Genomic DNA, 17,234 nt, shown 5'->3' on the forward strand with positions numbered 1-17,234 from the left:
GAACAGAAACGCCCTGGGAGTTTTCTCTCTTTTCCCTTTCCTCCTATCATGAATAAAAATCCTCCGACGATTTTTTATATTAAAGGGTGGAGTTGAACTGTCAAAAAGGGTCAAACAGCTTTTTTTGAAAATTCAAATTTCCTCCTCCCTGCGAAAAAACTCCCCGGGAGTATTAAGAATTAAAATGCTTGCAAACGTCAGAAAAAAATCATGGCGGACGAATTGAGAGAATGAATTTACCTTGTAATGTTTTTAATATGGGTTTACATTGTTATGTTTTTATCACGTTTCGGACTCTTTTGGTGTCACAGATTCTGAGTTGAACAAAAGTAACTAAGTTCACATAGAATTAAAAGTTTATAAATAATCAGAATTATAAAGAATATTTATTTTTAAGACTCAGAAAGCGTGATATTTCAGACTCTAATATGACTCTTTATTTGGGCTCATATTGGCGTGCCCTTCTAAGAAGGGAAATATCGCTAGCTTAGAAAGAAAAGTTGCTAAGTCCCATTTTAAAAATTTTACAGGAGAGGAAAAAATCTTCCTATAGCCATTTTCTTTAACTATTTCTCAAGACTTTGAATCAAACATTTTGCGCGTTTAAAGCAAAGCAAAACTCCATAAGAATCAGAAGGATTCGATATTTATTAAAAGATGTCGTCTTATTTTGGCCTTATAGGATTTGTGGTGCTTCTTTTGGACTTAGCAAATTTTCCTTTTATTTCTTATGAAGAGGAAAAAATAAAACAAGTACCTTTATAATTTTCGAAACGATGCCTATTCAATTTCTCTAGCCTCCTATATCAAAATATGAGTTTTCATAAAAAGTGGACTTAGCAACTTTTCACTCTAAGCTAGCGATATGTTCTTTTCTCACTCTTTTTTGAGTTCATAATGAAAGTTACAACTCAGAATTCTCAGACTTGTCTGACTCTAAAATGAGTTCGATTGCTTATAGGGTTTAAACCATAACACAATTGTTTAGATGAAAAAGTGGTATAAATGAAGTTAAGTATAATTCCGGTATCAGATTATTTTTTCCAGAGAACTCTCTAAACTCTTAAATCCTACCTAAAAGAGTATCATTTTGGATAAAATTTTATTGAAAATCAGCCATTAGACAATTAAAATATGCGTAAAAACTTTTAAAATAGAATCTTACTAGAGCGCAATGGCTTTATGCTACCAGGGTTTGAAGTTAATTTAAATAATTGACACCACAATATAGTCATTCCATTTTATTACCGATTGGGATACCTGATGATCACAAATAAAGAAAAATCTCGTAATATTCCGGAGGCAGTAAAAATTATTAATACATAGAATTAAACCAAATGCTGCTGTGAGAAGGAAATATGTAACAAACACAATGAAAATAATTTAAAATTAATTGATTTAATATCCACATGCACACATAATATAATCATTTTCAAATGTATAAATATATGAATTAAAGTTCATGAATGTATGAAAATTTTTACTTTTCTTTAATAATTTTGCAAGAAATAAGAACATTTAAAATGCTCAATTTAAAACATCTACATACATACTTTCATTTATAACGATTTTCTATTTTAATTTTGTTTTGTTTTAGCTGATTGTCAGCGATCAAAGAGGAGTCTATAATAATAACATCTTGTTGAAACACTTCGGCCATCTATTCTACCACAGTTTCCAATCACTTTGTGAAACTTTGACAACATTCACTTAAGCTAATCCAATACATTTGATTACACAGTAATCTCCATGCGATTCGCTTTGCGTGTAACTTTTGGTTGAGATTGAACCAGATCAGACATGCCACCATATTTAAATGAGAATATAATTGTCTGTTGGCCAAAATTCGCTTCAAATCTAAAGTGAGATTTTGTTTTTGTATTTAGTAATGGTAATAGTTATGATTTCGCAATAGCAACATACTCGGTACTAATGTGTATTTCCGGTGGCTTCCCCGTGGCATTTTGTATAACAAGAAACATTTTGGTAACAATTTCGATTACATGTCCCGTTTGAAATACAAAATCGCCTTTTTTTCGTCCAAACTCAGACTGAAATTAAGAAATTAGAGAGAAATAAATTATAAACTGAGTCGAAATATGCATATATTTACGTGAATATCTACCGCTTTAACATGAAATACTGCTACATCATCTAAGTATGGGCTTAGAGACATGCGATAAATTTCCGCTGCAGGCACCCGGTATTTGATTTGTAGTGTGCGCTGATCCAGCAACAGCAGCGACGAAGTTGACAACACCAACAGTATTGGTACAAACTATAGTTACAAAAAAAATGCATAGCAGTAAGTTTAATTAGTTAGACTGTTAGAAAAAAATAAAAAAGTCTTGAAAATTCTTTTCATAAAAATCCTCTATATTACATATATTTTAAGTTAATAGTTCCTATAATATACATATTGTATGTATATTTGTCAGGGACATAGTATAAAAGCAAGCATTTTTATAACCGTTTTGTAATCGAAGCTGTCAACAGCGAATAATTCATAATATCGATTAAAGGAGCTCTTTTGATCCATTGTAGACAAATTCGCGTTATAATCTTGAGTAAAATTAATAGAGAAAAAACGCCACAGGTGAAAATTCCAAACCTTCATGTGTGCATTTATATTTTCATATCAATAGTTGGGAATCACTGAAACCACAGCAAATGAGATGCATCGGCATCATTTAGACTATATGAAACTTATAATTTAAAAAATAAGTCTTTACTTAACGATTTTAATTTCTATATTATTTAGCTAGATATACAATACCTTCCCGCTGGAACGTGTAATTTTGTTAATAATGTCCGCAAACACCACATACTGATCGTTGGTCTCTACACAAATTTTTTTCCATTGCTGGTTATGCCGCAACCGCACATAATCTCCCACGAACGGGTGACCCACGCTACAAGAGAGAGAATTCATACATTATTTAGTAAACTGTGCTCACAGCAAAACCGAATCAAAAATCTTTAAGGTATGTTTTGTAAACCGACCTGCGAGAATATGACGCTTTGCGATCCTTAAAGATAATACTGGCAGTAACTTTTTCACGCATACGATTACGCGAAGTCTGATCGAAAGAGTTGCGATATATATAGCATTTCCAACGGTGGTAAATAGCTCGAAGTAACCGAGATGTCTCAGCTAAAAATTTGGGCGCTGTCGGCCAATCTGTAGAAAGCGGGCTTAACGTATTTGGCGGCAAGCGCATTGGTATGGTAAGTAAATATTGTCGAATTTTCCAGTGGTGATAATATCTCGATATAACTTCGACAGCCCAACTAACTTGGCGCTTATACTTCATAACCGTATACTCCTTACGTGCCTGAAATGAATGAAAGATTTACAATAGATTTTGTAAAAGGCCAATATAACATGTGTACAAGGTACATGAAAATATATTAGTACATTAATTATTGCTATTGGTATGCTTACACTTCGGTAGAGACTCCAAAGATGCTTTCGGCCTTTAAAAGGAATGCTAAAGCGACACTCCTTAATAATTAAACAGCGCATGCATTAGAAACAACCAGAAGCGAACAACGAACAGTTAACACATATGTATTTATATATGTAAATATGTCAATATTCTGTTTTTAGTTATTGATCCCAGCAATATTGTTATTAAAAACAAAAATTAACAGAATAAACATTTGAGTTTTATATAATTACTGGGCCTCAAGCTTATTCAAATTTTTCATAATTAATTAATACGTAAAGTTATGCTAAGTAAGATAGCACAGAATAGAATAGTAGTCATTTAAAGCGCACTAAGTAATTTGCAAAATATTTTAATTAATTATGTAAAATGGAGTAGGAGGATAACAAAAAATTAGTGATCTACATACATATTAGAAGGGCTAAATAGTAGATTATTTTAAAATAAACGTAGTAGATTATTTTAATGTAAACTACTATATGTACACACAAAACTAACTACTACAAAGATCTTGTGCTGATAACATAAGATTTACTCACCCGCCACGTGCGCCAAGCGCTTGCAATAACAATCTGACTATGTCGCATTCGAAGAAAATGTTTCCGTGCCACATACATTCGAAATATAGTCTGTATTAAAATGGCTAATTCATTGATACGCTCCCTTCGAAATTGCTCCAATTCATATTCAGTGCGCGGACTGCGTACAAATACATTTTTCGTCCCGATCGTAAATTCAGCAGCTGGTAATGGTAAGCTACGTATGATGAGCGCAATACCCTCCACAATGCTGACACCAGGACCACTGTCATTACTCCCACTGCTACGGTAGTGTGGCCACGTTGAACTATTTAATAACTTGTAGCGGTTAAAAAATTTTGCATGCGGTAGATGGAAGCAATGTCCTGTACGACAGAGATGCACCAACGGCATCAAAGACATATAGCGCACCTGATGCTGGACCAAAGCTAGATCGAACGTATGAGACTGCTTACACTCATTCGGTTTTATACAGAAAACGTAGTGCGAACGGCGATTCTTAATGATGGACAATAATGTATGCAGTTGAGTACGAACGTTGGAGCTAAGCGTAGTTGGCTTGCGAGATGTTTGACGACGGGGATTGCCTTAAAAAACAATAATAAATGGAATAAGTTAGCACGCGCAGATGTCTACATGCATGCCTTAGTAAATATTTATCGAGATATATTTGTAACTATGTTTGTAAGGAATAACCGCTATATGGCAATGGCAAACCTCCCTGGGCATTTCTGACATTAACATTTTTTTCTCATAAAAATGTATTTGCCGTTCGGAGGCGACATTAAACTTTAAGAATATTTTATGAGAAAATATTTAGGGCCATTCGAGTTTATCAAACAATTGCTATAAAAATTGTTGACTATATTCTCATTTCATATATATTTTTATATGTACATTAGATAAGGGCCGTTTTTTTAAATAGCATTTGAGAATTAAATTTGTGCTTAAGGGTAGATATATTTTAAAAGCAACTTGAAAAAACGGCCCTAAACGTGGAAACTAATTAGGCAAAGAGAGGACAATTTTCCGCCTGCTTTGACAATATCTAGGTATTGGAATAAACAACAAGTAAAAAATATAAAAAAGTGCATAGTATTTGATTTTGAGTGCAATTTTAATTTAAATTTTTAAAAGAATTACCTTCAGGAAATAGGCTTTGAACTAGAGGCAATTTACTTTGGTACAGGGCTCCACTAACAAACTTTGGCAAAACGTCAGAGTTCTTTTCCAGAAATCGGTGTATTGAATAACTCACCACATTGGCAAAGTGGCGGATTCTAAAATTTAATATATATGTATAAACAGATATTTATAATAATCTGTGCCTTTACAAGTTTGTTAAGTATCTTACTTAAAACACATTGAATTCTGACAGCCAGTCATGAAATTCGGATGTCCTGCGCAACATTGCTGAATTCGTAACAAAAGCGCTTCATTGCTGTTAAGATGCGGCTCATTAATAATACTCAAAATACCGTAGCAAGGCTTGTCGATAAGTTCGCAAATTGACTCATTGTCAAAAAAGTCTACTCGTGTCCATTCCAGTCCTTCGCGGATGTAAAGCTCCTGCTCAAGCCTAAGGACATTGTGAACGAAATTCTGAAAATAAGATTTAAATCAAATATAAATACGTAAAGAGTTATATTACCAATTAAATATTTTACTTCCAAAGGAAATTAGATTTACAACATTAGGCGTGTTTTTTTACACGCATACATACGTCTCGGCGCTTAAAATTTGTATGGCCCTTATGAATAGTTGTCGATAAAATCAAAATAACTTGCTTTTAGATGGAAATTGTCGATGGTTGTTGTTTTAAACGTTAAGACGTTGCGTGAAAAAAACGCGCCCATTATAAACACACCTGGTGTATTTTTTCGGCACTGTAATTTATTGCGAATTGCTCAAATGAATTATTATCAAGCAATTCGAAACCGTAAAAGTCTAGTAAAGCTAAATTTTTTTCGCGCTGTGTAGACTTTAAAGTTTCGTTGATTTTGTTCACCAACCAAGTAAACAGCCGTCCATATAGTGTGCGACAAAGGGTATTACGTGCATTGGCCGCTTGGCGAGCGTCCAATTCGCAGCCTTTAATTGAATAGATTATATAAAAGTATGCAATAAAAATGTTTTAAAAGAAACTAGAGGATTAAATAATACTCACCGACATCTTCCAGAGTGTTATTTGAGCAATTGGCTCTAGTAAGGCAATTTATTAAGATTTGAGCTTCTAAATTTAGTAAGTGCGCAGCCTCTTGAACTTCTGCATGTAAAATTAGGCTTTTTATTTTTACTTTAGTTATACAAATTTTAGATAGGAGCGTACCGTAAACATTCGATATTTGACAGCCTTCGGTCCCATCAATATTTGTTATCGGAACAAAAATAAAGTTTCCTAACTTTAATACGATTGCAATCACACGAAGAATGGAGGTGATTTCATCACACGTCAAACCAAGTATCTCAAGCGATTTCTAATGCGTCAATAAGTATGTTTAGTGTAAAATTATAATATTATATACACATATGTTTACTGTTTGTATGTAAATGCGAGTCTTTACACACCTTTGTATAATGAAAATTTTCGCGATCTTCTTCAATGGCAGTTGTGTTTCTCAATATATCATATTTTTCCACATTCCGATACAGCTTCAAGGATTCTTCAAAAATAAAATAACGAGTATAATATTATTCGAAACACATTTGTTTTATCTGCCAAAAGTTTACGCACTTAACAAAGGCAAGTCAGCTCCCAGAAGCAACTGATAGAATATATGAAAATTTCGCTCCCCGGCACTAGTATTTGTAATGCGAGTCTGAAATTAATATTGATATTAAAGTTTATCGCTCTATTTCTTTCACAATTTACCTTCTCCAACATATCTAATTTACAATATTGGCAGACATGAAACGAGTTATGTTGTTAAATATAATTATATATTAATATTATTAATTATATTTCGTATTAACGTGACACAATTTTACATGCATGTTCATATGTATATACATATGACCTTTTTTTGTATGAAGACTGATAGCCGATGGGCGACCATATATGTACCAACATTCTGTATACCGAGATTAATCGCTTTGCATAAGTACGATACTGGTAGCCACGGCTACTAGACCAGCAACTAGAAACCAGTCGCCATACATAATAGGGCCAATAATATATATATTTGAAATTTCATTATACTTACAATGTGTTATATGTACGCCCATGGGATCACCTTTGAAATCGATTTCTATATCAAATAGTTTACCCTGTGCAAGAGATAGGTTGATATTTAAAATATACATACATACGTATGACAAATTTAAACGAATTATATGGAATACAATTTGTGGTATTTACATAACGACTAGAGTTGCTGTTTTTCAAAGTCACCGCATTTCCCATAGCCTCGAGAAAGACATCCGCACAGGTGACACATTCTCGCAGCCTTTGACTGGGCGACTTTCGACGTGACCTTGTGTTAGGCACATTCATTGTCCCTGAGAGTGAAAGTGATGAAGAAGTTTGTGCACAGGTCGACGCATTACTTGGATTAAAAATAGAAGCGGCAAACATTTGATTCTGTTTGTGTGCTTCATATAGAGATATACGTTGTGTCGAGCCAATCAATGATGAACGGTCGGTTTGACTTTCTGTGGAATGTTGACGCAATAAATTGCAGAAACTACCTCGGTGCATTGCTCTTGATGGTCCCGCTGAAAAATTTTGTGTACTGGTATTTTTAAAAGGCAAATTTCGGGAATCAATTTCCAATGCTAAAGCACGTGTGCATTTACTATGGCCACATTGTCGACAACCGCCGCTAGTATAAATACCTGCTTGGTGGGCGTTATGCAGGTGTTTAGAAGATGTTGCGAAATTTGTATTCATAAGCGCGGCAGTGACCATTGGGGCCGTTTGTGTCGGCTGGTGTTTAAAGCAAGATTTTGACGGATGTTTATCAATATTGCGAAATGTTCCTTTGCTATCAATATATGAAATATTTTCAGTGCTTTTATGATGAGAGAAATCGAAATCGACTATTTTCTCTCGCATATTCCGCCGTGTCTGACTACGGTCAGAACTTTCAGCCCGAATGCGTTGTGCGGATATATTTGCTGTGCTGCAACGACGTGGCCCAAGCCCGGGAGACAACGATTGCCGGCGAGAGGTGTTTGTTATTGTCATGACGCTATCAGATTTTTTGGATAATGGAACATTTGTGGCAGAACAATTGCTAGACGTACGTCGATGCAAAGGCGCGTAACCGGTGTAACAACTGGTGCTAGCGGTGCTGTTCGAAACTTCTTTTTTAATTTGTTGTACTAGAGTTATTTTATCTTGAATATGCGTAAGAAAGTTAACAATCATTTTGAAAGACTCCGTTTTGCCAGCGCCGCTTTCACCTTTTCAAAAAATGAAATAATATTACGTATTTGTTTCATTAGAAAAAAAATTAATCCAACCTGTCAGTACAATGCACTGATCTTCGCCTTGATCTTTAAGTGACTGAAATGCCAAATTAGCTAAACCATAACTATAGCAAAATATTAAATAAATACCGATGTTTCCAATTTTGTATACATATGTTTACATTAACTTACATATGTGGTGGTAACTGAAAGATTCCTTTACTGCCATAATTTCGAATAGTATCCGAAGTTCGTTCTGATATGTGGTGATAAGGATTTACCGCGACAACGGAAGTCCCAATGTATGTCTAAGCGTAGAAACATAAGTTTCGAGTTCTGAGAAATCTGAGATAGTTTTACTTACGTATATGCTGTCCCGTTTGTAGCGAAGGTGTATGTTATTTATAAAGCTGTCTTCCGAAAGATTTTCCAGTAAAACCGAGTCCCAAGTGCCGACCTCTAGTTCCATAGTGCGCGGTACGTATGTATATATATATTTTTTCGATCAATTTAGTGAACAATCAGAATAACGCAACTCAAACTAAAGGTCCCACATTAATAAACTATCCATTCCGAGTGATGACGATAACCCACTCTTTTTAGTGCTAAATAAAATACAAAATATTTCATATTAATCGTTTGTCTCAATATGGTGTCAACTAGAAGTATTTTTAGCAAATTCAACTCGACTTCGAAAACATAAAATCATCAAGTACTTACCTTCAAACTAGAAGTATAAAGTTGCTTTATTTCGTATTACAATAACATTTTTCAGTGTGTATTTTTATTTTGTATTAAATTAAATATTCTTATTCTAAAAGCATAATTTTTCACAATCGCCCCCAGGCATTTTCACATTCTTTCAATTTTTCTAAATATGACATTTTTGCTTTATTTGACGTTTGTAAATAATTCGCAATGCTGCCATGTCTGAAAACAATTAATTTAAAAGTCATTTTATAGCTCGTTTACGTTACGCAAAGTAAACTTGCCCTGCTTTGGCTGCATTTCTTTATACATCCCGGTTAATCCCAGAATGGAATAAACAGAATGCGTTTGAAATATACGTTAACATATCATCAGAAACGTTCCAAAGAAGAAGTAAACAAAAAAGTTTATTCCAAACGTTCAGAATGAATAAGGAAATGCAGCTTTTATTTATGCAAATTGAAGTAACTTTATTGTATGAAACACTTACAAAATGGTAGTATGACGAACTTCACAAACTTTAAAATCCAATCATAAATATTCCACAAAATAACAAAAAAAAAATAATCGTATACGTATTATATATTGAAGAAGACAGCGTTATCTCTGCTCTCAACTTTGCACATCCAATGCCATTAACTATTGCCTTATCTGAATTATAGTACGTGTAAATATATCATGCATGTATGTATGTATATTATTAGACAATGATGCATAGATTTTATAAGATAATACTGAATAATAAACAAACCCACTCGACACGCCTATTTTTGTATTTACAAAACTTGTATGCCAGTCCGAAGTTAATCTTGTAACGTTATGAAAAATGTTTTCTTCAATATAAAACTTGGCAACTCGGCCATAAAAGTATGTCAAATTTGCGCAGCTGCGTTTGCAGTTTTTCATCTTGGCTGTTCATTCGTTTTCTAAGGTCCATGTTAAAATGTTGTTTAGTTTATGTTTTTGTGCACAGCAATGTGATGTTCGTTTATATTAATTTTTGTTGGGCTTTAATTTCGAGTTAGTGAGCTTAATTTTAATTTATAGTTATGCAAAAGTGAAAATATAACCGGTGCTACAAAATTGACGGAGGCGTTTTTACAGAAAAAAAAAAATCAAAAATGCAGTGAATGCGGTAAAGAAAAATGCATAATGCGCTCTATAAGGGCAAAGTAGTTTTAAATTTTTTTTGTATTCGTATTTCAAGTAAATTGTTTACAGATTTATAGCTCCTTGTAAAAAGAGCTCCAGTTACAAGGCAAAGAAAAAAAAGTACATAATTGGTGTGACGACAGCTGTAACTGCATCCATGATACGTTGATGGTTAAAGCACCGCCATTGGTTTGGTCGCACCCATTTTTTAGCATCTGATATGCTTTTGCTTTAATTTTGTATTTTTAAGTGACACGCAAATTACGAAATTACAGTGTTTTTTGTCTAAAATTTGCAAGTTGTGCTGTGTTTTAAAGTGAATGTAAAAACAGCGTAGATATATTTCGGCAAAAACTTCTTTTAGTCCGTTAAACAAATCGATTTGCAACTCCTGCAATAAAGTCATACTTAATAATAAATCTTCATTCTTTTTATCGGGACTTTAAGGCTATCTTTATATTACGTTAATCACCTTATAGTCTACCAAGAAACAACCAAGGTGATAAATGTAATTTTTACAAGAAATAAATAAAAGATCAAATTGAGAGAAATGTGGCACAAACACACCCAGGGAGAGTGCTACAAACATGAAATTCTGCCTAAGAAAAAACTTTTATCAATGACACCAAAATTTCTGTGCAAGCTGTATTATCTTATTGGCGTGCTGTTCCTGCCGCTTGTAACCTCAGGTCATAATTGCCAGCATTTGCACCCCAAAGCTCATGAGGTAAGTTCATACAGAGATTTATATGACGATGTTAAAATCCTTGAATCTTGTGCCTATTTTCGTCATTACTCAAGATATTAAAAATGTGAAAATAGGGTCTGAACGTTTTTTGCTAGTTTTCCCACATTGAAACAAGTATAATTTTAGTAGTTAATCCGTACTCGAGTCCCTTTGAAAGGGTATTTTCGAAAGATATGTTATGAAATTTTTGACCAAGTTATTTGCTCCCAGACAAGTAAATTTGATACTGAATCGGCAAAGTTTTATAAAACTTTAGAAAGGTTCATTCTTGGTGAGACAGTAGATTTGAAGAAAGTGTTACGTTTTATAATGGTGATATTGACGAATGCAGACTCAATAGCGATAAAGATATATGTATCTCTGTGCATAATGAGGCGCACAGAGCAAAATCCCGGATCTGTGAAAGATGTTGTGCTTCATTAGATTACTTGTTACATTTCCAGGGTCGTAATGTTCAATAATGTATTCATAATGTAGTCATAAGCAATAACCGCCTAAGTCAACTTAAGAAAGAATGGAGTTATATATGCTATCGTATTCTTCAACCCCACTCCATGCGTACGTGAAATCCCCATCCCGCCAGCTAGGATATTTAAAAAGGTATAGGCGAAAATATTTTGATTTCCTCATAAGGTTAACATTACAATCACATTCTTTAAAGCTTTTTTCCTCGAATTCAGATTTTTCGACTTAGGCGATTATTGCTTATGACCACAGAAATATCGTCACCTGAAATGCAAAAAGAAGTAACAAACTCGTAACTAAAATGTAAAAAGTCGTGACTAATATTTTTTTTTTATAAAAGGATGTGAGAGTTATATTCGATGAAATATGATGGACATATCTATCAAAAAGTGAATTTTGAATAATTTTTTATTGGTTACGTCTTTTTGCATTTCAGCGACGATGTTTGTTACGTCTTTTTGCATTTCAGGTGAATTGTGCATGGCATGTATGAAAAATAAATGTATTATCCACGAAACAATAAGTTTTGCAAACGGAATCTGTTAACCTTCTCAATTAATAATAATAATAATAGATTGGCGCTTAGACATATGTTAGTGTTTGGCCGAGCTTCTCCTCCGAGTTGTGGCGTGCGCCTTGATGTTGTCACACAAAGCAGAGGGACCTACAGTTTTACGCCGATTCCGAACGGCAATTGCATTTTTATGAGAAGCTGGTTTTCATGGCAGAATTACACTCGGAGGTTTACCTCCTGCCTGCCGAGGGACGACCGCTGTTAAGAAAAAAACCTTTTTTCTGTATTTTTTGCGATGTTGCTTTGGCGAGTGTTTGAACCCAGGTAGTGCGGAGTGGAAGCGCGCACTGCTTACCACTACACCACAGCGGCCGACGACCTTCTCAATTACATCGGCAATTTATTTCCTTTTCCTATATACTCTTGCCAACAGCAGAACTACACACCCGGGCACAGGGCGCTTCGCCGCCCCTGGCCGCAAGGAAGGGTTTTGGTTCTATAGGTCTAGTGGCGGCTGCTTCTCCGGTTCTCCGGCTAGTCTGTTAGCCTCTTCGTTGCCCTCTATGCCTTTATGGTCCGGGACCCACATCAGATGACGTTTGTGGTGTTTCCCCAGGATGTTCAATATTCTCATACTACCCGTGATTTAAACTCAGACGACGATGCGGCTTTTCGAGCAGCCTGACTGTCACTGCAGACGACTACGTGCTGTCTTCTTGACTGACCGCAAAATTACTTCCGCACAAATACTGATGGAAGAACCTCCGTTTGAAAGATACTAGTGCAGATTAGGACCCGTAATAGATAGTTTAGGCCCGTATATTCCTGCCCCTTTACCCATATATGTACATATGTACATATGTGAGTTGAATGCCAACTGTATAAATTAAAAGTGTTGATACCTATTAAGTGAATATTTTTGTGGAACAAAATTGCATTTTTTTTAGGTTAGTAGGTCTAAGTAACTTGGCAATTTATAAATATTCATGACTCCTAATTTAGATCCCCCAATGTCAATAAAATCAAGCCTAAAACCAGTAACTGAAAAACAATCTTTAGTAATTTGAATATTAACAAGCTTGTTTAAAGGTAAATTTATTAAATGGTCATTAACTTTTCGCTGCTAAGCAATACGAGTAATGTTGAAATTTGGAAATGCATGCAAACATACATACGTATATCGATGGTCCTCTGCAATAACGGCACAACTCAAAATTCAAAAAAAAAAAACGCTTGCTATTGTTAAGTGTCTCATGTCTCGAATCTTTGTCTAATACATGTTTAATCTTTTCTAGTTACTTACCAAGTAAATGCAGGCGACATGTAAACACAAAACATTTGATATGCACTTTGACACTTTATCCATTTTTACCCGGAGAAAAAGTCCAGGCTATTTCGAGCAGGAAGAAGAAGACACTTACGATCCAATACGTTCAAATTTTTGCTCTCTATTACCCTTTTTGTTGAGTACGGGAATGATTTCCCTGCTGTTTTGGGCACCCGCGTTGTGTACGGGAAAGAACATATTTTATAGCTGCCAATTTCACAATTATTTATTTAACCATTTTTTCATCGCAACTATAATTTATAGGTCCGCTAAAAACCCATAAAAACCCAGAAAAATGCAATGGGCGGACCCATAAAAAATCTTAAGTATTAAAAAGGGATTAAATAAACAATTGGGTATTATTATTGAAAGTTTCCTGAAGACAACCAGAGTTTTCTGATCCAAAAATATTGATTTTCAAGAATTCTATACCATTTCTACGAAAAGTTGTTTTCCCCCAAAATACATACATACAAATACAAAATCAAAATACATGGAAAACTTTGAGCGACCTCTAAATATTTTTTGATTTCAAAAAAAAAAAAAAAAAAAAATTGGGCTATAGTTTTTTCGATATAGAGCAATCCTAGGAGGCGTGAGCATTACAATTCAGACGTAACTATTTTTGGACCACCCTAATGTACATGCATGCATAAATGTGGGCATATTTAAATCATATAAATAAATAGATAATAAATGCAAATACATACAAACATACACACAAATGTACATACGTACGTTTTATCGTTGTAAAATTACGTCCCAATAGTCGGGAGTGTGAGATTTGCTGAGAAGATGGCCTTTGGTCGAGTTTAACCGGATCAATATACACATAATTAAAATTGATTGTTTTTACTTACAAAACAAAATAATAACAAAACATCAGCCGCAATCTCTGTTCTTGTACTCTGCTTTATAAGTATTGCCTTACATCAATTAGATCCCATTTACCCATTACATGTGTTAACATTGTGATGTTTATTTAGATTTTAATGCGGCTAGCTAATTACGTGATTAACAACAAAATCAGTCATGACTAACATCGTTGAACAATTAAGTTGTCCGAATCAAGTGACGAAATCACCAGAGTGTGAAAGCACTTGTAATTACAAGTCGCGAAAAGACAATACATTTTGCTGATTTTGATTTCCGAAAAAAGAAAAACAAAAGAAACTAAAATATAACACGTTAAAAATGGCAATAAATAATATGTATGTATGTACATTGCACATGCAACAAAATTGCACACATACATATATACATAATATGTAAGTATATGCATGAAACTAAGTCAGTCTTTATAAAGTAATAGCATTTGGTTCATGCTTCCACTATATTTATGTGCGAATATTCCAACCCGCATGTTGACACGACATTCTTTACTTACTCTAATTTATGCATATCCAAACAGTATAAGTAAAATTAGTTTCTTAACCGGAAATTTTCGATTTAACAATGGCAGGTATCTCAAAAGTGGTTATGTATTTGATGTCAGCAAAGAATCGACTTCATGAATATTTCATTAATTTCTTGGATTCAGGTTTCAAGAGTACTATTTGGAATGGAATTGATTTTTGATAAAATTTACGCATGAAAATGGCTGCGCGTTTTAAGAACGACGTAGCGGAATTTTTAGGGCCTTTCTCGACCAATGGCCGTTGTGCTGGCGACCTTATCGCATTAGATCGAAGAACCCTTTCAAAATTAAATTTTTTTCTGGTTGTGTGTTTTGTGTTTTTTTTACATTACAATGTAATGATTACATTTAGTATTTAGTGGCATTCTTTTAATGTCATGCACCTTGTGACTGTAATAAATGTTAAATTATGTGTATCATTCATATTTAGGACGGTTGTCGTTATAGCTATATAATAAAAAATCGGGCAAGGGAAGGGAAAATTTAGAGGCTTAAAGTAACATTTACTAATTAGCTGGGAACGGATTTTTCAGAAGTTGCCTTTTTTCTGCTACGAGATAAGGTAGCTCCAATTAAAAATTATCACGATTTAGCTTTCTCTAATTCCAAATATGTATGCGTACATACATAAACATTTGATGTTGTAATTTTTTGCCCTTACCAGGATATTTGCCTTTGTCATGATTGTCTATTTATTTTATCACAAAATCTTAATACATATTAAAAATAAAAGCTACATATATTCAAAAATAACGGCGCAAAAATTTAGTTATAAAATAGCTGGGTAAGTAATGTTTAGATATTTTCGATAAGGTTCAAGAGCGGCTCTTCCAAATTAAGTTAGTTAAAATTTACAACACTGTCTATTTTCATATTTAAACTGATAGAAATGTACATAACAATTTTTTAAAATCTTTTTCTAAAAAGTAATGGAAGTGACAAGTAACGATAAAACTGTCAACTTGGGTCAAAAAACGTCTAATAAGTTCACAATTTCTTGCTCTAATTACAAAAGGTAAGGAAACATTTCCCTAATATAAGTAGAGTTGGATTTTTTAAACAGGTGGCAACCCTCCTACATATATTTCAGAAATAAAGCCTTTTCAAAATAATTTCGATGAGACCCATGTTTAAATAATTCATCCAACTTCTTAAATAATTTTTTTTAATTTTACAAATATATGGCAACCCTCTTCGAACATTTCAAAGGTTTTTTTAACACCCTTTTCGCTTCATATTTCAAATACCTTGCGTAAAAGTAAATTAAATTCGACTTTTTAAACATGGTTCGCGCTAAGATATTCTTCCTCTAACATTGCGATGCATATTTTTATTAACTGATGAATTAAGTTGAATTTAATTTTTTAAGCACGTGGCAACCCCGCTAAATAGAGTTTGGAAATAAAGATTTTTCAAACCCATACGATTGATACCCGTATTTTAATAATTCATTTAATTTATTTAATAATTTAAAACAATTTTTTAAACAGGTGACAACACTCTTCCAACACCTCAAAAATATTGTTAATGTTTATACTGAAGACGTTTTAACACTTTTTCGTTTGACATCCATATTTTGACATTTCATATAACTTTTGGATAAGTTAACTAAATTCTACATTTAAAGCAGCTGGCAACCCACTTCAAAATATTTTTTAACTGCTACCTTCTGAGCCCCCTTTTGTTTGGCACCCATATGTTAAAACATTTTATTCCTAACTAATGTCCTTAATTCGAATTTATTTTGATTTTTTGAAATAGGTGGCAACCTTCCTAAATTAAGTTAAGAGAGAAATATTTTCAAAACCATTTCCATTGATACCTATTTTCTAATATTTGTTTTTTTTTTTAGATAATGTGAATATAATTTTTTAAAAGGTGGCAACTTTGTACAAAAAAGTAAATTCTTATTGCATATCTGCAGCCCAAGCCTTTTAATTTGATACCTCATTTAGGAAAATCGAACGAACGGTGCAGTTTTTATGAACAATAGCGTGGATTGGAAAGTAGGCCTTTCCAACCACCTAGATATCGAGACTAGGTGGATCGGAAAATCGGGAGATATCAATCATCGGCCTTTCCAACCGTCTACATAACCTCCGGACAATGGCATGCTTTTATATTGATATAAAATAATTGTATACGAGTATCATGTTTAATATTTGAATTTTAAATCTAAATCTAATTCAAAGAATGTTAAATCTTTGTTTAATATAAGTCTAAAAGACTGTAAAAAATAAATAAATAAATAAATATTATGGCATTGCTTAGTAAATAATTTGAATTCAATTGTTCTACAGGTGGCACCTCTGTTCAAAAAAAATAAGCACATCTACAGGCCAAGCGCTTATATTTGACACCCCATTTTTGAAAATCGAGCGAACGGATGTTAGTCAAAAAAGAGTGCACTTTGCAAATGCATGTGCAAGATATTTTATTGCTTCTTTAAGGGATTGTAATAAATTTGTTAGTAAATTTGGAGGTTATGTTGAAGTTATCAGAAGT

The 17,234-nt window shown here is 33.6% G+C and overlaps 2 protein-coding genes across 14 annotated transcripts in view; one reads left to right on the forward strand and one right to left on the reverse strand.

Annotated features, from left to right (window-relative positions):
• Positions 1–1,228: 1,228 nt before the first annotated feature.
• LOC118737086 (unconventional myosin-Ib) lies at positions 1,229–9,300 on the reverse strand. Of its 6 annotated transcripts, XM_036467356.1 has the most exons (22): positions 9,119–9,288; positions 8,763–9,003; positions 8,591–8,706; positions 8,453–8,523; positions 7,823–8,392; positions 7,347–7,702; positions 7,192–7,255; positions 6,861–6,874; positions 6,723–6,807; positions 6,557–6,651; positions 6,318–6,465; positions 6,156–6,254; positions 5,856–6,079; positions 5,343–5,590; positions 5,132–5,268; positions 3,989–4,575; positions 3,446–3,505; positions 3,004–3,335; positions 2,777–2,912; positions 2,114–2,278; positions 1,924–2,051; positions 1,229–1,857 (listed from the first exon to the last, which is right to left on the reverse strand). In XM_036467356.1, the coding sequence occupies exons 2-22, from the start codon at positions 8,865–8,867 to the stop codon at positions 1,734–1,736; spliced, it is 3,864 nt and encodes a 1,287-aa protein (XP_036323249.1). In that variant the 5' UTR covers positions 8,868–9,003; positions 9,119–9,288; the 3' UTR covers positions 1,229–1,733. The 6 variants fall into 6 exon arrangements, 5 of the variants coding, with proteins under 5 accessions (XP_036323249.1, XP_036323245.1, XP_036323246.1 ...); XM_036467352.1 differs by having other exon boundaries at positions 7,347–8,392; XM_036467353.1 differs by having other exon boundaries at positions 2,126–2,278; positions 7,347–8,392; positions 9,119–9,287.
• A 659-nt stretch (positions 9,301–9,959) lies between these two features.
• The window catches only part of LOC118737087 (leishmanolysin-like peptidase), a 33,166-nt gene continuing 25,891 nt past the window's right edge, over positions 9,960–17,234 (forward strand). The window contains exons 1-2 of one of the 8 annotated variants that reach the window (XM_036467364.1): positions 9,960–10,126; positions 10,794–10,985. In XM_036467364.1, the coding sequence (XP_036323257.1) occupies positions 10,809–10,985 (177 nt within the window). In that variant the 5' untranslated portion in view covers positions 9,960–10,126; positions 10,794–10,808. Of the gene's footprint in view, positions 10,242–10,705; positions 10,986–17,234 lie in introns of all 8 variants that reach the window. The other 7 variants (XM_036467359.1, XM_036467361.1, XM_036467360.1 and 4 more) reach the window with 7 other exon arrangements.

Source organism: Rhagoletis pomonella, unplaced genomic scaffold (assembly GCF_013731165.1).
Source record: "Rhagoletis pomonella isolate Grant_MI unplaced genomic scaffold, Rhpom_1.0 Rhpom_scaffold_00004, whole genome shotgun sequence".
Classification (NCBI taxonomy): Eukaryota; Metazoa; Arthropoda; class Insecta; order Diptera; family Tephritidae; genus Rhagoletis; species Rhagoletis pomonella.